The sequence below is a fragment of the Ahaetulla prasina genome, chromosome 4 (genome assembly GCF_028640845.1).
Source record: "Ahaetulla prasina isolate Xishuangbanna chromosome 4, ASM2864084v1, whole genome shotgun sequence".
In the NCBI taxonomy this organism is placed as follows: Eukaryota; Metazoa; Chordata; class Lepidosauria; order Squamata; family Colubridae; genus Ahaetulla; species Ahaetulla prasina.
The window spans coordinates 109,586,844-109,608,785 of record NC_080542.1 but is presented as its reverse complement, the minus strand read 5'-3'; the positions used below and the strand labels follow the sequence as shown (position 1 = coordinate 109,608,785).

The 21,942-nt window shown below is 35.2% G+C and overlaps 1 protein-coding gene across 1 annotated transcript in view; it reads right to left on the bottom strand.

The window, feature by feature from the left end:
• DGKB (diacylglycerol kinase beta) overlaps nucleotides 1-21,942 on the bottom strand; it is a 332,776-nt gene that overhangs the window by 284,766 nt on the left and 26,068 nt on the right. Inside the window, exons 7-10 of the mRNA XM_058182793.1 lie at nucleotides 20,545-20,664; nucleotides 8,122-8,239; nucleotides 2,547-2,635; nucleotides 7-123 (exon numbers count right to left, since the gene is read on the bottom strand). Coding sequence (XP_058038776.1) covers nucleotides 7-123; nucleotides 2,547-2,635; nucleotides 8,122-8,239; nucleotides 20,545-20,664 — 444 coding nt within the window. The remainder of the gene's footprint in view (nucleotides 1-6; nucleotides 124-2,546; nucleotides 2,636-8,121; nucleotides 8,240-20,544; nucleotides 20,665-21,942) is intronic.

The following is a 21,942-nucleotide window of genomic DNA, read 5'->3' as shown; positions in this document are numbered from 1 at the left end:
ACTTACTGTGATTTGGCACCACACACAATGTAACCCGGTCAATCCTTGGTAACATTTAATAGTTTTATGACATTTATCACATTTTGTTGGACAATTTCCTTCCACCCAAAAATGATGCATAACCTAGAAAAGGACAAAGGAAATTATTTTTATGCCAATTTGTACCAAATAAACTACTGCCAGATCAAGAAAGATTATGAAGTTCAATAGTTAATACACTGAAATAAACAACAGATTAATATCCCGGTGTTAATAGTATAGCAATAAACTTTATTAAATAGTAAAGCAATATACCTTACTAAATAGTACAGCTCTCACTTGCCTTCCACTGTTTTGGGGAAAACATTATCCAAATAAAATTATTAATCCTGAGTAACTGATCATGCTTTTTCCCCAAAATGGGTCTCATAAATAACAATGTCAGAAAATTACCTTAAATTTCTTTGTTTGTTTTTTAAAAAAATAGTGGATGCTATACTTTAGATCAGGGGTTTCCAACCTTGGCAACTTTAAGACTTGTGGACTTTAACTCCCAGAGTTCCTCAGCCAGCTAAGCAAAGCTGGCTGAGGAACTCTGGGAGTTGGAGTCCACAAGTCTTAAAGTTGCTAAGGTTGGAGACCCCTGCTTTAGATATCCTGTAATAGAGTGTAAAAGAGTTAAGTAAGAACTTTAAATTGACATTGGAAACAACATTGCTTCCCCCATAGCAGCAGAAAAGCATTCTTTCTTTTTTATTACAAGGTAGGAACTATTGCAGCCTGTCTTCTTCAATCTGTCTTCTTGATAATTCCTCAAAAAACATGTAAAGTGGCAATTCTGGGAATTCCAATTCTAATGCCTCTAGAGGTCCATACTTTCAGATATTTAACAACTTGCTCAAAAAAAAGTACAAAATCTAGACTTATGTTTCTATATGCATGGGATATAAAGAAATTTTAAACTAGCTACTAAGACTACTCTTAGGAAGACATCCTGAACAAGAATGTCCAAGGGCACATCTAGATAGCTGGATTAAGTGTAACTGTCCACTTTATTAGCTGGCATAAACATAAGTTACAGGTAATAGTAATAGAGTTGGAAGGGGCTTTGGAGGTCATCTAGTCCAACCCCCTGGCTCATATAGGAGACCTATACTAGGGATTCGAACCGCTGAACTGCTGACCTTTCTGATCGAGCCAGGCTAATCATTGCTGATCTCTTAAACTGAGGTTGGAAAGTAGGGTTGCCTTTATTGATTTAACATGCAACAACTTAGTACATTTAACTTGAAGACTTATTTCCTCTTCCATAAAATATCACTTGCTGGTAAGTAAAACAATCACCAATGCTCTCGTTAACAGAAGGCAATGTACAGATCTGGCAAACATAGGTAAGTATTTAGAATAACTGGTTTAGTAAAGTTGCCACACTATTTGGTATCAAGTACATAGTTGCTTGCATCTGGGCTAGCTTGGAATACAGGTTTAGAATAATGATGAAATTCATGTCCAAAAATAGCAGGCTGAAAAGCCACGGGTAAGAAAGAGAGCGAGCACTACAACCAGTTCTATAAGGGAACAAGAGAAATGGCAGCACTAAGAAGTAGTCTCTGGAGTAGGCAAAAGGTTATAGCACTTTGTCCTCTATCAGTATAATAAAATAGTAAAAAGTAGAAGCCTCACAAAGTCCCTTGTCAGCAGAAAAATGTAATGCATTTGACCAATTCTGTCACTGCTGACAGAATCAGCAACACCAGGATGACAAATCAGGATCCCTTTCCTAGTCAATTGATCTTTGGTGCAGCAGAAGATTAGCTTTCAGAGTTCTGGTCTTATTTTTAAAGCACGGGACTTGTGCTCTTTTAAAAGAATGCTAAATGGATGTATATAAGGATTAAAATTACAAGATCTAGCCAGCACTTCAAAAAGCATTGGTCAGACATTAGGCAGAGAGATGCTCTGCAGAAACCTGGCACCCAGCTTTTCCTGCAGCTAAATAGGCATAGTGATCAATGTCCAGAGACTGGAAGAGTGGAGTCATGAAGTTGAAAATGGCCAACAGAAACCAGGTATACCCCCTGATTGCAATCAGTCACATCACTGATTATGAAGCATGCTAGACAACATCTATAACAATTTTATATCAGAAGAAGATGCAAAATACTGTTTTAACCCAAGGAGAGTAAAGGACTTTTTTAAGGTGCCTCAATTGAAGGCTAGAGATGAGATGAAACTTCATTATTAAAAAATGAACGCTGCTATATGAGTGCCAGACTTATGGAGGTATGAGGATTAACCCCAAATCTCTAGGAATGTTGGGTAATGGAATCATCATGGAATCTTCAATGACATTATGTCTTAGATTACTGTAAAAGCTCATACAGGATGTTCTTCAGCTACTTACAAAGCTATCAAAGCTATATTTGGCACACATGACTGATATATTCACATACATATATATATTGTCATGCATATATAAGTACATTACAATCACAAACGCCTTGTATATACAAAATACACATATACAGAGGCCCACAAGAATTCCACAGACATCAATGTTGGCTTACTTCAGTATTCTTTTTTGATTTCACATATGTTTTGATGCAAGATGCTGGTGCTCTTGAGACACATCGCTCATGGACAGTGTACTTGCAAACTAAAAGAAAAATATAATCCTTATGAAAATATTTTGCTAAATAAATATGAATTTTCAATAGCCTATTCACTACTCATTCTTCTACAATTTATCTACAAAGAATTATATCCGGGTAACTCTAAAAAAAAAAAGATGGTCCAGTAAAGAAAATAACATTAGCAGAGTTGGAAAAGAATCTAAGAGTACTCTTCAATAGCAACTTTTGATTAAATCAGCCCTCACTAAGCTATTCACAATAATTCTAAAATCAAATCAAATAAGTAGAAGAAATGAAATTGGCAAATGCCAAATGTTTTCCTATCATTTGCCAAGATGAAAAAAATCTATATTTTCTAAACTATAGGCATGAAAGCAGCTGGTACAATTGAATATGAAAGGCAATGAGTTTGTCTTTCTCTAAATGGCTAATTAGTCTAGTTTCCAGAGAGTAGTTTGCTTATTTATTTATTTATTTATTTTTGATTTATTGTCAATATCTTCACTTCAGCAAATTAATTCCAACTATTGCAAACTTTACTATTTTCTAAGAAACACAGTATCATCTCCCTTTTCCATTCTGATAAGATTCAGATTTGATTTCACAAAACATCATTATATTTTTTTAATTGTTTATTTATCTGTTGAATACATACTAGATAATATATATAAGTATAAACATGAATTGAATACATAAAATGAATACAACTAAAGGGAACATTAGCTCAGGGATGCTAGCCATGCTGGTGCTCTTATGCACGCCCCTTACATTGATGGAAGTTAAGATTAATGTATCTCTGGGACAAAGATTTAACGCTATATTGTACAAAAAGTAAAGTAATTACAGCAGTTGAGTTTATCTCAGAGGAATCATTGCCTAATTTATTGAAGAACCAACCTAAATTAAAATAATAGAGTAAAATTGTATGAGATAATAAAATATCTCTTCCCGTTTACAAATGCTGCTGCTTTTCTTTTTCTTCAGATGAAACTAAGGAAACTAAGGTGTCAGGAAGAGTATCCAGTTTTTAAATGCTCAACTCCACTCATCCACCCAAACTCAACTCAAATTAAGGAACTATAGGGTTGTAAAAAGAAAAAGAACACAAGGAAATGCTATACAATCAAATCTAGTACTATGGGAAGTTATTAATCAATAAACCAAAGGAAGCAAATTAGTTGATGGTCAGAGAAGGCTATCCCTAAAGTCTCTGGAATGACAGTGTAATAAAATTTCTACCAATATCTTAGAAATAATAAATTGACTATTTAACTGACAATAAGGAATCAGAGGAATTTATCCTTAGCCAATAATGCCCATAGATGGATGAAAACCACTTAATAGTGTATTTTAATTTTCAAAAAATTAACACAACATCAAACAGAAAACAGAGAGAGAATATAACATTTTGTTCCCCTCTTTACTTCCTCTAGATTCACTCTAAAATGGATAACGCTGAAGGATGGCAGTTCTTCAAGTGACTGTGTTCATAATGTTGACAGGGATTCAAGCAAAGTTCCCTGTGAAGCTGCATTTTAAATTAGTTCCCTTGCTTCTAACAATAGATGTATTTTTATCTATATCTGTACCAAAGAACAAATTTTCGCCTTTTTCATGCTTTATCAGGGGAATGCCATGGAGAAGAGAAGAAATAAAGTTATCAGTAAAATTTTAAAAAAATAACAAAGTAAAATTTAAAAAAAATAACAAAGAAAAAAAGAAGTGCCATAGAAAGCTATGAGCTATGTGGGACTATGAGAAATGTCTCAATGAACAGATTATGCTGAATTTTTGTATTGATTTGATGTACTACATTATCTTAATGCCAAAACACACCTGATTGAAATAAATCAAAGCTACCTCACCTGTCTAATATTAATAAGAATTAAAATCTGTCTTTCTTACTCAAGGAGAATTTAAGAGGAGATCCTAAATTAGAAGGTTATATATGTTTTCAGGTTTTCTGGTATACCCAGATAATAGAAAGATTTAGAAACTGGTATTCTTAAATGAACAGTGCAAAGAAATAGAATAAAACAATAGAATAGGGAGGACCAGAGATTTCTTCAAGAAAATTGGAGATATGAAGGGAACGTTTCATGCAAAGATGGGCATGATAAAGGACCAAAGTGGCAGGGACCCAATAGAGGCAGAAGAGATTAAGAAGAGGTGGCAAAATTACACAGAAGAACTACACAAGAATGAGCTTAACATCCCTGATAACCACGATGGGGTGGTCACTGACCTTGAGCCAGACATCCTAGAATGTGAAGTCAAATGTGCCTTAGGAAATCTGAGCAACAACAAAGCTATTGGAGGAGATAGTATTCCAGCTGAGCTATTCAAAATCTTACAAGACAATGCAGTAAAAGTGCTACACTCAATTTGTCAGCAAATTTGGAAAACTCAGCAGTGGCCACAGGATTGGAAAAGGTCATTCCAATTCCAAAGAAAGGCAATGCCAAAGAATGTTCAAACTATCGCACCATTGCACTCATTTCACATGCTAGTAAGGTTATGCTTAAAATCCTACAAGCTAGGCTCCAGCAGTATGTGGATTGAGAACTACCAGAAGTACAGGCAGGATTTCGAAGAGGCTGAGTAACTAGAGACCAAATTGCCAACATATGCTGGATCATGGAGAAAGCTGGGGAGTTCCAGAAAAACATCTACTTCTGCTTCATTGACTGTGCTAAAGCCTTTGATTCAGGTGTGAAATGCTACTGGATTGGACCGGATCAGGAAAGTAGGAAACGAAGACTGGGGCTGGTTCGCCAAACTGGGAGCAATGGCTGACTGGCCATGCCCCTGAACCAATCCCGGCCCGCAGTCCTGCCATGCTTGCCTGCAAATCATGAGCAAGGTGGGACTACATGAATCACAAATTGAAATTAAGATTGCTGAGAGAAATATCAACAACTTCAGATATGCAGATGATACCACTCTAATGGCAGAAAGCGAAGGGAAACTAAAAATCCTATTGATGTGGGTGAAGGAGGAGAGTGCAAAAGTTGGCTTGAAACTCAATATTAAGAAAACTAAGATCATGGCATCCAGCCCTCTCAATTCCTGGCAGATAGGTGGGAAGAAATTAAGATAGTGACAGATTTTATTTTTCTGGGTTCCAAGATCACCGCAGATGGGGACTGCAGCCAAGAAATTAAAAGACGCTTGCTCCTGGGGAGGAAAGCTATCAAGACAGCATACTAAAAAGCAGAGACATCACCCTGCCAACAAAAGTGCACATAGTCAAGGCTATGGTTTTCACGGCTGTGAAAGTTGGACCATAAGAAAGGCTGAGCGCCAAAGAGGCCTTTGAACTCTGGTGCTGGAGAAGACTCCTGCAAGTCCCTTGGACTGCAAGGCGAACAAACAAGTCAGTCCTAGAGGAGATCAACCTTGACTGCTCTTTAGAAGGCCAGATCCAGAAGATGAAACTGAAATACTTTGGCCACCTAATGAAAAGGAAGGACTCACTGGAGTGCTGGGAAAGATTGAGGGCAAAAGAAGAAGGGGACAACAGAGAATGAGGTGGCTGGATGGAGTCACTGAAGCAGTAGGGGTGTGCTTAAATGGATTCCAGAGGATGGTAGAGCATAGGAAGGCCTAGAGAAATGTTGTCCAGGGGGTCACTTCGCAACTAACAATAAAAGAAACTGGTAAAATGGAATTTGATGTGGAATTGGGCACAAATGATTATCATATTATTGCTAAAAAAACCTTACTAAAATGGAAACAGGATGAATAACTAAAAAACAGTATGATAATCTGAGTAAATTTTTGGTACAATATATTTCTTGAAAATGTTATCAATGTGAAGGTACATTTTTAAATCTTTCATGGACATGTAAGTAATCTAGAGAATATTGAGACCAAATATGTATTCTGATTCTGAAGAATTTAAAGGTAAATCTACAACTGAAACCAGGGCCTTTCCTTTTGGGGTTAATGAACAAACAGACTGAGAGATCTTGTGGAAATTTGTTTTTATATATGATAACAGCAGTTAGACTTGCTGTTCAAAGGTGGAAGGATTTAGAAATGCCTACATTGGACAAATGCAATCCATTAAACTGATGGAATTGACAGAGGTGGCAAAATTGACAACTTCCAAGACAGACAAATTTTTAATTTTACTTGAAAAACTCTTTTTGACTTTTTGCAAGAAACTGAGAGAAAGGAAAATTTGATTTTTGAATTTGATTATTAGAATTACATGGAATTATAAAGTAACATGGTCTACTGTTAATTTTAGTTGGATGTATATTTATCTATATCTATACCAAATAGGGTTGAAAGTTTCCTCCTTACTTCTTGCTTTAGTTTTTCTTTTCATTTCTGCATTTATCTTGCTTTTTGTCTAATCTTTCATTTTTTCTGTTTTCATTTTCTTTGTTTTTTAATTTTATTCATGTTGTTGAAACTTAATAAAACTGTAAATATATAAAGTAAGCATCACAAGAGGACTAGAAGATCTATGTTGTTTTTATTTTCTAGTAGACTATAATGTGCTGTAAGCAAAATCTGCTTCAAGAGCCATTTAGTAAGATGTACAGCACTTGGTCCTGGAGTTTGAGTACCAGAATTGAACTGAGCTCACAGACTTTTCATACAACAATTTGCACTAATGAAATTGTGCAAGCTACCTTCATTTCACAGGTAATTAAGAATGGAAGGAAAGCTATTTTGTCAGAGCTGCTGTTAATTCAATTAAAGTCAGAAACTTTTCTTCTGCCCACCTTTGCATTTAAAGATAAGGGAATGAATCATGATGGGATGGAGAGAATAAGAAATAAACATTGCTTAAAACAAAACAAATAAATAACAAAGCTAAATGACGGACAATAAAAAAGTTTGAAAATAAAGAAATACAATATAGGGTAAAACAAACTCTGGCAGATGACTTACTTAAAATCTGATCTGAGCACTTTAACAATATAGATATTATTAGTTAAGTTCCACAAAATAAGGCACTGGGTAAGCTTGCAGGGTCATAATTTCTAGCTGAGCAGTACCATCTAAATGCTAAAATATACCAAGCAAGCGATATTGGTTTTAGTTCTCTATGTAGTGTGATAAAGAAACTAATTTTTGACTGGCAGAATTATTCTACTCTGGCAGAGTTGAACTGAACTGTAAGCCTCTTTTCGTATCGTTTGCTGAGTATGACCTCTAGAATCATTAATATATGTTGCTTAACTTTGTGTGTGTGTTTGTATTTCTCTGTGTGTGTGTCTCTGTGTGTCTCTATTTTTTACATCCACATGAATAAATATACAGTAATTGTTTTATTGATGTGCTATACTGGATATTTACAAAGGGTGTGAACAACTGCACACACAAATTTGGGCAGCACCCAAGTACAATATTTGTCTTCACTGTCTCATTTAAGACTACTCACAATAGCCTAATCTAAAAGCTCTTGGTCAAAAAACTCTGTGTGCTAATCAATCATTTTGCCAAGGTAACATTCAAAGCATTACCAGAATCAACCAGGATGCATACTCACATGAACAAGAGAGACCCTGTTTGCCTAATCCTATGAGCATATTCAAACAGAGATTACAGTAGGCAGGCTTGTTGAAGTGTTTTAGCCTCCATACATGCTGCCCATCATCCTTCACATTCTGCAAAATACATAAAAAGAAATGGATTTCATTTAATGGCATAAACAGAAAAACCTTTAAGTGCCAATAAAAATTGAAATTGACTCAAGAACATAAAAGACAATCTGCTTCTTCATTTATTAATTTTCAAGTGATTATAACATAACTTTTCCAAACAGACATTTAGAGATATGGTAGCAAAATGGAAGACAGGGAGTGTGTCGTAGTGAAGCAGAAAACTCTAAAACTTTTTAGTATAAATTGTTAATAAAACGATTTGCCCAGGTAACATGCACACAACCATATTCTAAGACATAGGCTATAAATGCTAAGGGTTTATTCTGCTATAAGATACAAATTCAAGGGTCCTTTGATGCATAGAGCTTTTTGAAAAAATATTATTTTAGTATTGGCTTTTACCTTAATCACAGGTTATGAATGAATAATAATGAAGGTTTAATGAAAACACCTTAACTAAAATTGTCACATCTTTACTTAGGTTAAAACTAAGTACAATAAACAAAAAGAAGGCAAGGCTTTCATAATAAAGTATTTGTCTTTTAAATTAATTGAGGACTATATGACTATAACTAATAAATTGCTGCTATTTATTCAAAAGAATGGCCACTATAGATGAACAGAACAAATGGACCAATCTAGTTGAGACATAAAATACAATATTTTCATTTAGAAGATAGCATATTAAAATATTAAGATAGCATAGAAAATACAATATTTTCATTTAGAAGATAGCATATTAGACTTCCTGTTAAAGTGTTAATCAAGGGACAATGGTCTCTTGAAACTGCTTATAGGGACTTTTTTCAATCAGATCTTTTAAAAAAAACCTTGTGTTTTTACATACGTTCTGGAATTCAAAATAATAAATACAATAAAATGCAATCTTTAAGCCGAGCATGTGTTATCCTAGTTCATTGTGGATCTTGACTACATATAGATTTTCTTTACATATTCTCCTGAGTAAAATTTTAAAATCATTTGCCCTTATCATTATTAAAGTCAAATGCTTTAGAGAAATAGAATGTTGCATAACTAAAAGAAAATGGAAGTGCTTTTGCTTCACTATATTTAGTCATACTGAAATAAAAGAAACAATGCAATTGTTCATGAAACTAGACTATAGAATGAAGGTTAATATCAGCAATAGTAATGATTAATTTTGGAAAATCAATGAATCCTACCAAAATATCGAACTTGACATTTTATAGATAACACTAACTTTATCAAATCTAGCCTTTAATTTTACAAAGTAGAAAAAACATGCTATTGATGTTAAGGAATGGATTCAATAGTTCCTTATTAATTTTTAAATGTATTTACATTATAAAAACAAGAATATGAAGGAATACATTTCTATTTAATTATATATGAAAACATTGAACTAGATCCATATTAATATTATATCAAAATCTTTTTTCTTCAGTTTTAGTTCACTTTGTTCCCTACAAGTTCAATCTTTTAAAACTTTTTTTAAAATGTATTTTGTTATGTAGAGTTTGTATTCTACTTATTGTATTTTTATTATTCTATTTCACCAAAAAAATGTTGCTTTACTATAATATATATTTTAACCATGAATAAACTTTAAAAAAATGTTTACAAACAGACTCCAGATTAAGAACAGGTTTCATTCCTAAATCTGTCTTTAACTCATACCCAGAGTCAGGCAAAAAGACCTCAAGTGGCTATATACAACTGCACAAAGTCTGGGAAACACAGGGTGAAGTTGAACTATTAATACACAAAGGTAGATATGACATAGCAGGAATAACAGAAACTTGGTGAGATGAAACCCATGACTGGAACATACTGATAGAAGGATGCAAACTCTTCAAAAAAACCAGACCCCATGAAAGAGGATGTAGAATTGCACTGTATGTAAAGGACCACTATATTGCTATAGAATTGCATGAAACCAAAGACGAAAACCTCCTAGAATGCATATGGGTCAACATAAAAGACAAAAAGAATGACATGGCCATAGGTTTATACTATAGGCCACCCAATCAAGCAGAAAAAATAGATATCCTTTTTGCCAATCAACTAACAAACATATGTAGAAAACACATTACAATAGTAATGGGGGACTTCAATTACCCTGATATCAATTGGAAAACTAATTCTGTACCAAGTAAAAAATCAAATAGTTTCCTAACCAACCTAGCTGACAGACCCAGGAAACTACAGACCAATCAGCCTAACATCAATAGCCAGGAAGATTCTGGAAAAGATAATAAAAAGACAGATCTGCCAACACCTAGAAACAAGTAAAGTAATAACTAGCAGTCAGCACGTGTTTGTAAAAACAGATCATGCCAAATCAATTTTATTTCATTCTTCAACACAGTGACTAAATTAGTAGACCAGTGAAATACTGTGGACATAATATACTGTCTCTCTGATGTCCGACTCTGGAGGTTCTGGAGTATGCGGATAACTACCAGATGGCCCTGATCCCATCTCTGCCTCTGACACAGAGCCCTCGTCTGAGCCTTCCCCAGACTCCAGGACTCCAGGTTCCTCCCCAGCCTCTTCTGCCAGACTCCGCTGCCAGCTCCACAGGCTGCTGGTGGACTACAACACTGGGCATGGCTAGTCTAGTGAAGAGAAGGACCAGGGGAGACATGATAGCCATCTTTCAATACATGAGGGGCTGCCACAGAGAGGAGTGGGTCAAGCTGTTTTCCAAAGCACCTGAAAGCCAGACAAGGAATAATGGATGGAAACTGACCAAGGAGCGATTCAACCTAGAAATGAGGAGGATTTTTCTGACAGTGGGAACAATCAACCAATGGAACAGCTTGTCTTCAGAAGCTGTGGGAGCTTCACCACTTGAGACTTTCAAGAAAATATTAGACTGTCGTTTGTCAGAAATGGTGTAGGGTCTCCTGCTTTAATGGGAGGTTGAACTAGATGACCTGTAAGGTCCCTTCCAACTCTGTTAATCTGTTAAACTCAAATTTGTCTGTAAATTAGAACTGGCATTTATTACTATTACTAAAAATGGCAGACAACATTTTACTTCCTTGAGTCAATGAACCTTGGAAACAATGAAATGTTTTCAAGAACTGCTGAAAACCATTAAAAGCAGGATTTATATTAAAAATGCACAGCTTCAGTAGTTCATGAATTATACCACCTACAGTCTGACCTAGGCTTAGTACACAAAATTGTCTGCTACGTCCTACCTATAAGTGACTACTTCATCTTCAACCGCAATAATACACAGGCAAACAATAGATACAAACTCAAAGGAAACCGCTCCAAACTCGACTGAAGAAAATACGACTTCAGCAACAGAATGGTCAGTGCCTGGAACTCACTACCTGACTCTGTTGTTACGTCCTCAAACTCCCAAAACGTTAACCTTATATTGTCTACCGTGGCCCTCAGTCCATTCCTAAGAGGTCTGTAAGGGGGTGTGCATAAGTGCACCAGTGGGCCTACCCCCCCTTTAATATGTATATACTTATACCTGATTATACTAATAGGTTTATACGTTACGTTCATACTTATACTTGTTTTCTCATACAAGCTTGAGAAACTAAATAATAAATAATAAATGAAAATATTGCACAGCTTTAGTCACTTTTACTTAAGAAAGGAAAATGCCAGACACCATTTTTAGAGATATACAGCCCTTTGGGTTGCCATAAATTGGATATTCTTAACCAAGACACTGTATTCTGCCAAATACCAATGCTTATAATATGGATTTTTATAACTGTCTCATATTATAAAAACATATTCTGTGTAGTAAGAATATTCTGGTAATATTTTTACTTGTTACTTGTTAAACTTACTGGAAATATGCTTGAGCCAAACTACTGCACTAAAACATTGAACTCATAGTTAATTGACATAGATCTGAGAACATTTCTGGTAGTAAAAATGTTTCACCCTCAAAAATATAAGGCCTTGATCATGGAATAAGTTATTTCCATATCCGAGTGTTCAATCTCTGGATACATTTGGACACTGGGACATTATATACAGAAGTTAATGGTTGAGTTATGTTTTCCTTTTTCAACTTAAAGGAATAGTTAAGACTGTTTATACAACTTCTTCACTTGACTCAGTGGAAATTCTGCAAAGTGCATTCAGAGAAATATAATGAACTCTCTTTTTAATTTAACACACTTTATTTGATTTGGTATGGCTGCCCACTCCAATAGACTCTGAGTGCTTACAAAATCCAAAACAATTAAAGCAGTTAAGATCCATATACACAACTTGGTAATTTTTGTTACGAAGTACAAATCAACCTCTTTTTTTAAATTTTGAAAAGAAGATAACAGGATCTTCTTTATTTTCTCAAAGAGATGAGCAGGCTCAGCCTGAGGACAGAATTAAACGTGACATCAGTTTGGAGTCATTGTGTTTCCACAAGAAATCCAAGTTCAGCTTCCGTGAATTCCATTGGCCCTTATCTATCAATTTTGCTTGATAGTTGCAGATCAAATTTTTGTGTAGGTAGCATATAATAAACTTTTAGTGTTCCTGTTCCTGTTACTTGCAGCTGACACTTGCTTTTATTTATTTTTTTAAGTTATAAATATTTAGGATGGCACATGTGGGTACCACTCTGCAGATTCTAATAGGTGTTCTGGAACATCTGACAGTGCTTCCATGCACATAAACTTGGCGATATTTATATCAATGGGACTCACATTTATTTATTTATTTTATTAAATTTCTATACCGCCCTTCTCCCGAAGGACACAGAATAAAAACACAGAATATATACAATTAAAAGAATTTAAAATGAACTATTACTATACGGCCAATAATTAAAACATTTAAAAATTTAAAATATTATTAATACCCCAATTTAAAATCAACTATTTATGCCAGTCCTGCTTGAATGAATAAATATGTTTTAAGCTCACGACGAAAGGTCCGAAGATCAGGCAGTTGACGTAAGCCAGGGGGGAGTTCGTTCCAGAGTGTTGGTGCTCCCACAGAAAAGGCCCTACTCCTGGGGGCCACCAGCCGACATTGTTTGGCGGACGGCACCCTGAGAAGGCCCTCCCTGTGAGAGCATACGGGTCGATGGGAGGCATAAGGTAACAGCAGGCGGTCTCGTAAGTACCCGGGTCCTAAGCCATGGAGCGCTTTAAAGGTGGTAACCAGGATCTTGAAGCGCACCCGAAAGACTACAGGAAGCCAGTGCAGACTATGGAGCAGTGGTGTTACGTGGGAGCCACGAGCGGCTCCCATTACCACTCGCGCAGCTGCATTCTGGACTAACTGCAGCCTCCGGGTGCACCTCAAGGGCAGCCCCATGTAGAGAGCATTGCAATAATCCAGCCGAGACTGGATTATTGGTAATTGGAATCTAGTAGATTTACTAGATATAAGTCTTTGTAGTGTTGCTTTCACTTCGAGGATGTGAACATGACATCTTACAGCTCCTATTCCATTCAGTCGTGTCTGATGATTCTATGGGCCAGGTCTCTCTACATTCTCCAAACCTGCACTAATTCTTTGAGCTTTTCTAGGTTCTGTTTGGTGTCAGCTTTGACGGTGCCCAGCCACTCTGTTCTTTGGCAGCCTGGTTTTCTTTGGTACTTTTGTCTACCTACATTCCGAGCAAAACTAGTATCTTAATGCAGCACTGGAGTTTGGAAAATGCTTTGGACATATCTTACAGACTGAAATAACAATAACATTAATTCCCACACCAACTCATGAACTATCACAATCACACTAATCGCCACCGTATTATCCGCTTCTTACAGCACACAAATCATCATTACTACACTAACTAAACATCCACGAACCAACCACAGCACACACAAAGAAACAAAAAAAATTATAAACCCACTAATCCGACTAACACTAATATCAATCATAGCAGGAACCATAATAAAAATTTCAACCCTACAAAACACAACAACAATTACTATATCAAAAATAATCAAACTATCAGCACTAACAGCTACACTACTTGGAATCATTCTATCTAAAGACCTCTCCATGACCTCACAACACCTTGAACCAAAAAAGTTAAAAATTTACAACCTAATATTAAACCAACTAGCATTCTTTAACGTCCCCCACCGAGCTATCACAATACTTACATTAAAAACTAGCCAACAAAATTCAACAGAACTTATAGACCTTTGAACCTTAGAAAGCTGGGGACCAAAGGGACTATCAAACACACTCACCCACATAATCCGCCTCTCAACCCAACAAAAAAACATAATTAAAAACTATATAATAACCTTCACAATCACACTAGCAATCTCACTACTACTACTAAAAAGGGCGCAATCCACCAAGACGAGATCAACCTAAAATAACTAAAATAGAAAATAGAACAGCCAGTATGGGAGTACTTCAGTTCTGGAAGTTGAGTTTACACATCTTAAAGTTGCTAAGGTTGAGATACTCTGCTCTATTTAGTTACACCCTACACAGAATAGATATGGGGAAGAAGCAGCAACAGCAACACTAAAGTCTTTTCCTTCTTTCAGATTGTGATTGAGGACCATCTTTCCCTTAAAGAATGCCCATTGCAGTAATTGGGGTCAATAGCTTTAAGATGACCTCATAATCCCCATACAAGACTATGATGCTGAAAACACTCAGCGAATATGTTCACAGCAAAGTCTTACACATGAACTCCTGAATTATTCCAGTTTGTCTGTCTCTTTATTGAGACTGTTATCCAGAAACCTCAGGTTGTTCACCCTGTGCCCAGGCTGATAGCCAAATCTGGCCCTAGGTTCTGCCTCAGTTTACCTTCCCAATAAGCAACTGAGTTGGAAGATCATTTAAAAGCAGTTTATTAAGGTACCCTGGTAAAGTGGGATCTCTCTATGAAAAAGGAGAAACTCGAGCCTCATGTTTCACTCCTTTTTATAGTTAACACAACTAAGAAAATGCAAGAGGAAAATTGACTGGGCAGGATAAAAGTAATCTCTCCTTTGCATAGAAAATCAGTCAAACATACTACCTATTTGCATCCCATAAATCACACATGTTCATTAGAATGAAGTCTGAGGTCAGAAGGGGCTTAAATTGTAAGGAAAAAGTTTGTTTGGAGTTCCCCAAAGAGATAAGCCAGATCCCAATTTGTGCTAACAACCTTTTTCCTATCTGGAGCTAGTCTCCAGCTTGTTTATCAGTTAAAGGGTAATAAACCTGAACATCATTTTAAAAGAGATAAAATAAATCAAATCAAAAGACAAAGTAACTTCCAGTCCATACATGTTGTATGTGTCTATGTATGTGCACAAAATACTGTTTCAATTCTGTAAACAAAACTCATATTGTATGAAAATTGTTAAGCAAGGCTTTCCTCTTCATTTTACTATCATGCCTTACATTTAATATTATTGTGCATTCCAAATAAAAATGAAGAAACATTATTTTTCTTATATCTTCATCTAATAGTTTCTGAAAATTTTCTAAAGGAATTGCAAATGCTCCCTCCTGTGGAAAACCTAAAAAATAGCAATGAAGCAATATGTTCTGATTAAGAAATGTTTGACTATTATTGTTCAAAAAGAGAGTTTGGTGATTAGCTTTCATCCAGTATTAATTTTCACTTTTTTATGGAAGTTTTCTATTTTCCAAAAAATATTTTTTCGGGAACGATACTGGAAAAAACACTGCTCAGAAAATTTTGTGCATAAAGGAAGTTGTAATAAATGTCTTATCTGGACATACTCTGAGACTGGAACAAGAAAGGAAAAATTTATGGTTCTTCACACTTTTAGAATATCTCTGGATAATCTTCATCACAGAATTATTCATTTTAAAATTTGAATAAAAAGCACATACCGCTAACATTTTTCAATACTAAACAAGCAGTGTTCAGAATATTTGCTGTTGTTGTTAGTCGCAAAGTCATGTCCGAACCATCACGACCCCATGAACAACGTTCCTCCAGGTCTTCCTATCCTCTACCATCCCCCGAAGTCCATTTAATCTCACACTGACTGCTTCAGTGACTCTATCCAGCCACCTCATTCTCTGTCACCCCTTTCTTATTTTGCCCTCAGTCGTTCCCAGCATTAGGCTCTTCTCCAGCGAGTCCTTCCTTCTGCATTAGGTGGCCAAAGAGTTTCATCTTCAGGATCTGGCCTTCTAATATGATCTAGTACTGCCATCTCTTGAAGAACTCACTATATTTACTATATAGCATATAAGCATTAGGTATTTATATCGAAATGTAGACACTTACAGTGCTTTAAATATATTTCCTGCCAAATGAAGGAGGACTCTCCATTACTCTAGCCAAATCTATGGTCTAACAAAGCTGTGTTGAGTGTTCCACAGGGAATGCACATTGACAATCATTGTGGCATTAATCTTGCTTAGCTCGATAATTCTCCATGGACCAATTCAGCTGCAATCTTTTTTATACTTGGGCCTACATTTCCATAACTATTTTTTTCCTTTTTAAAGAGTCATCTGTTTAAAGCTTCAGTTGGTTGATTATAAGGTAATATCCCTAATGTATTTCTTATAGCTTTTGAAATAACACATTACAGCAAAATACTTCTGCTATACAACCCTGACATCTAGTGGAGAAAAGGTAGTGGAGAAAACAGTTGAAATTCCAAACTATTCATTCCAAAAATTACTGCACATTTAAAAAGCTATATGTTCATTTTTAGCAAATTAAATAGATGTAGTTGAATACTTGTGGAGGATTTTCACACAGACATTTTTAAGAAGCAAATTAATAAGAAAATAGGTAGCTCAGAACAATTCTGGAATATACACAGAGAGAGAAACAATGAAGTCCCTTTCAAGTCCTGTCCAGTGTCATAAAAACATATGCTATTTATTCTATCAACTTCCAAATAAATTTGGATGTTTAAAACAAAAAAAGCCTACTTATTAGAAGAAAATACAACAGACCAAAAGAAATAAAAATTGTTCTAAAAGTGCTATAGAAATCAAATGACCAAATTAGTTAATTAATGAAATAAAGTACGAACTACAACACTAAAGTCAAACCAAAAGAACCCATAACCACCCGTGTGGACACATTGTGGACCACCAGCAGCTTCAGTGTGGACTTCAAGGGCTGCACAGTAGAGTGCATTACAGTAATCCAACCATGAGATGATGAAGTCATGAATCTCTGTCTGAAGGACCTCCTTTTCCAAAAAGGGTATAACTTGTGAACAAGATGCACCTATCTTGGCCACAGCTTCTACCTAATCACTTGACTTGCCAGGATTTTAGGGGTATAACTGGATTTCATTTGTATATATTTGTTAAACTAGAGTGGCATAGTAGCCTAATGGTGAAGATGCTCGCCTCCCAATCAGAAGGTTGAGAGTTCAATCTTAAGTAGCGGCAGATGTTTCTTTCCTAGGGTGCAAAGAAAAAAACATTTCCTGTGAACTCTTTGTGGTGTCAGGAAGGGCATTGTGCCGGTAATGCTCAGCTCCATCTAGTTACCCCAAATTAAGGAATTACAGGATTGTAAAAAGGGAGCTTTTTATTCATGTTAAACCAGCAGACTGTGTCATCCAATGGTTTCATGCAGATGTTTATCAGCTGGGAACCCTGCACCATCCCAAGTGAGTAGACATGGGTGTTATTTCTCTCTGTGTGTCAACCTTGATCAAAGCTGGACACAGAAATTGAAAAATCACTGTAAATTGGAACCTTCCACTTTGAAACTGGTCCAAAACAATACCATGGTCAACAATATTGAAAGCTCTTGAGATATCTGGGAGCACAAGTATAAATGCACTCATCTCAATTCTACCATAGGTATCAACAAATATAACGGAAGCTTGCTACCAAACTCTGGCTTGAAACACAATTGAAATAGATAAATTCAATCTGTTCCCTCAAGAGCTCACTGGAACTAAGTCTGACCATCCTCTTCATTTTCCTTAAAATGGAAACTAGATAATCATTTTCTGATTCCAGCAGATTCCAGTAGTTCCAGCAATTCTTATTTTAAAAAGGTACAAGGCTGAAGGAATTACTCCTTCCCTCAAAAGAGCAGACATCAATGCACAGACTGACTCAGGTGATCTTCTGAGTGACTTTAACCATCTGGATCTAACAAATTGGTGACCAAGCTAACTGACTGGAGAATTGATTTTATTTCATTGGAACACAGGACCAAACTCATTCTAGATAATTACAGAAGGCCTGGTCTCGGTACCTTGATTTGACCCATCCACTCAGAGTCCAACTCAAGGAAAAGTGCTTTTATTATTTTTATAAACAACTCAAGGGGCAAACATATCCAACACATCATCTTCCTCCTGTTTTCATCACAACAGCCTGTGAGGTGAGTTGGATGAATGAGAATAACTGGCCTGAAGTCACCCAGCTGGCTTTTACAGCAAAAGCAGGACTTGAATTCACAATCTCTTACTTTCTAGTCTGGTGCCTTAACCACTTGAACAAATTGGCATAAAGATCATCCCATGCAAGATTACTTGGTCCAAACCAAGCATCTCTTTGTGGCATGTGAAATTCAAATGATGGGCCTAGTGTAGTGTCAACAGTAAAGAAGACCTTGCATGAGCTAGGAACACTAACTAGTCTTCTAAGACACTAATACAGCTGATTCAGTATCACCAGAAATCACCAGAAATCAATAGTAACATAGTTCACAATTTTTGATGATCTTATTTTTCACAAAAATCTGCAACAATTGCATATTCCAGTTACACAGCTGCCACACATATTTCAGGTAAAAGGCATCACTTCTGAGAAATGCCCTTCTCCTGTTATTTTGTCCAGCAAGAATGTCCACTGTCAAATTAAGTAGCCTTCATAATCCTTTGACATTTCATCTAGCCAGCAAAGAATTATAAGCTGGCTGGCTGATTTTGCAGTGTAGAATCCTTAGTACCTTAGTAAATAAATTAATATTTTAAAAATAAACATATTTGATCTCAATAATTTCAAATTAAACAACCTGGGCATTTGTGTAGAATGCAAACTGTGCTTTTCTTCTAGCAAGTAACACCAACTATATTTGACTATGTAAATAAAATTGTGTTCATAATGCTGAAAATCTCACAAGAAGCTGAAGAGTTTATATTTGTATAAGGAAAATTGTAAGGATTTATTTGGTAAATATGAGGAAAAATGAATATAATTAAGTTTGTGAATTTTGATCTGTGTGTTTTCTATTGACATTTATTAATAGCATAGTAGAAAATACTTTATGACAGTAGTTGCATTATGTAAATATGATTTAGTTAATTAATGAATTAAATGCAATTGTATTGAATTTTAATTTTATTCTACGTCCTAATTGCAGTAGTAAGGGTGGCATATCAATGCAATTATAATAATTGTTACCATTATTATCAGTTAATTTTGCAGCTGCTCTGCAGAAAGATTTTACATTTATTTCAGTATGAGTTTTGCCTGCTGAGAAACTGGAAAAGTGCATACAAAAAAGAATAATGAAAGGGATATGAGAATAAAAGGCTGTAACTGCATTTATTTTATTTGAACCAGTAATAATGTATATACCTCTATTTATTTATACAGTTTATATATTTGAAAACAGGAACTGTACTGGGGACACACACACATATATGCACAGATTACCTTTTGAAATACATATATTACAAGTATATGTGTGTAAATGTGTAAATTAGACAATGAACTTTTTTTTTATGAATTATCAATTCAGAATAGTCTGTTGAAGTGAATCTACCTATTGTAACATTTTAAAATAAAGCCTCAAGTCATAAGGATTCTAAATAAATAAATAAATAAATAAATAAATAAATAAATAAATAAATAAATAAATAAATAAATAAATAAATAAATAAATAAATAAATAAATCTGGTTCACTACAATTATAACCCATATAAATCTGAGAGCCAGATCCAAATGGAACTAGCCAGTCCAATTCAAATGAATCTGATCCTGATTAGATTGGACTCATTTTCAAAAGCTGGAAGTGGGAATAATATTTGAACTATTGAATAATACAATATTCAATAATTTATTGAACATGTGATCGAATACAGTAACATGTTATAAAGATCTGTTAGCATTTTCAAGCTATGTCTATTTTGAAAACAGTCTCTAAAATTCTAATTCTTTAAAATTAAAAACATTAAAAATCAATTCACTTTTCAGGTTTATAACAATAATTCTTTTTTAGATAGCCCTAATAAAGTAAAAAAAAAGGGATGTTGAGGAATGTAAGGAGAAGAAATATTTTTAAGTCATGCTTATGCTCTTCTTTCATGAATTTAGTATTTATCTATTTGTACATCCAAAATGCTAGAATGCATACATGTTTTTAAGTTTGATAGTTTATTATCACTATGATGATTCTTACATTCTCTAATCCAAGCAACACTAAAAGTGGGATCGTAGTCATTCCCCCCTGGATCCATTCTTCCAAGGAAACTGTGCCATCATGATCATAATCAATTTCTTCCATCATTTCATGAAGAATCTATTTAAATTTTAAAAAACATTTGATATAAATATGTAAAAACTAATAGTTGTTTCACATTAAAATAGAAGACAATATGTCTTGTAAAATATCACTAAAATATTTTCATATTAAAAATGTATCAGAAATTACCACTCTATTTGTTTCAATTATTTAATGCAGCCCTATGCAAGTCTAATCAAAATAAATCCAATGATGTACCATATTTTTCGGAGTATAAGACATATTTCCCGCCCCCCCCCCCTAAAATTTTCTTTTAATACAAACATTCCATCATTCATTAAACAGTGTATTGTCTGGGTACAAATTTCTTGTGTCATCACAGTTAAAGCTTACCACCACATTCATTGTCTATTTCTACTCTTATTTTACTACTAATACTTAATACTTAACATATCTATTGTATCAACAGTTAGAGAATAAATATGAAAGTAATGTGTAATAAAGATAAATAAGTTAAGAAGAGAAATGTTACAATGTCTTTCTTAATCTGTGATAGAGTCAAGAATGATTCAATAAGTTTCATCCAAGGTGTCCTGCCCACCATCTGTGACAATTCTGCATGGTGCTTCGCTATGAAACTATGTGATCGAGCTTGATAAATTGACACTTAACGCTTGAAAATTAATGAGTAGTTTAAAAAGGCACTGTATTATTTCGTTAGAGATGGTAAACTAAGTTTCTGTTACAGATTAAGACATTATTGTAAATCTAACAACAATTTAAGTCCTTAATCCCACCAGCAACCATGGCTTTTTTGTCTACACAGCCAGGCTAATAACTTGCATAGCATAGACTTTCAATTTCTTCCTCAGATGAATTGCTCAGGACCTCCCTGTAAACAACATTCCTGGTTTTGCTCTCTGGAGGACTGGAGGTGAATTGACTCTGGAACATGCTACATACAACTGGCCATGGACGAAACAGTCACTCCTCAGGTGCACACCAGCCACTTTCAAAATCTGTCCCTGTGCCTTATTGATGGTGATGGTGATGGTGATAGTGTAGCACACTTTACAAGAAATTGTAGAGGTTTGAACTCAAAGTGGAAGTCTGATGGGATCAAAGTAATTTGAGGTATGAAAATGGTTTCTCTCTGATTGATGCCTGTGAAAATCGTAGCTTCGATTATGTGTTTGTACAGAGTCTTTACCTGAAACCTGGTGCCATTGCACAGTTTTGGAAGGGTTAGATTGTGTAACAGCATGACTGGAGTGCCAATCTTGAAGGAAAGGACATGAGGTGGTAATTCTGGTGGGTTGAGAGTGTGCAAGAACT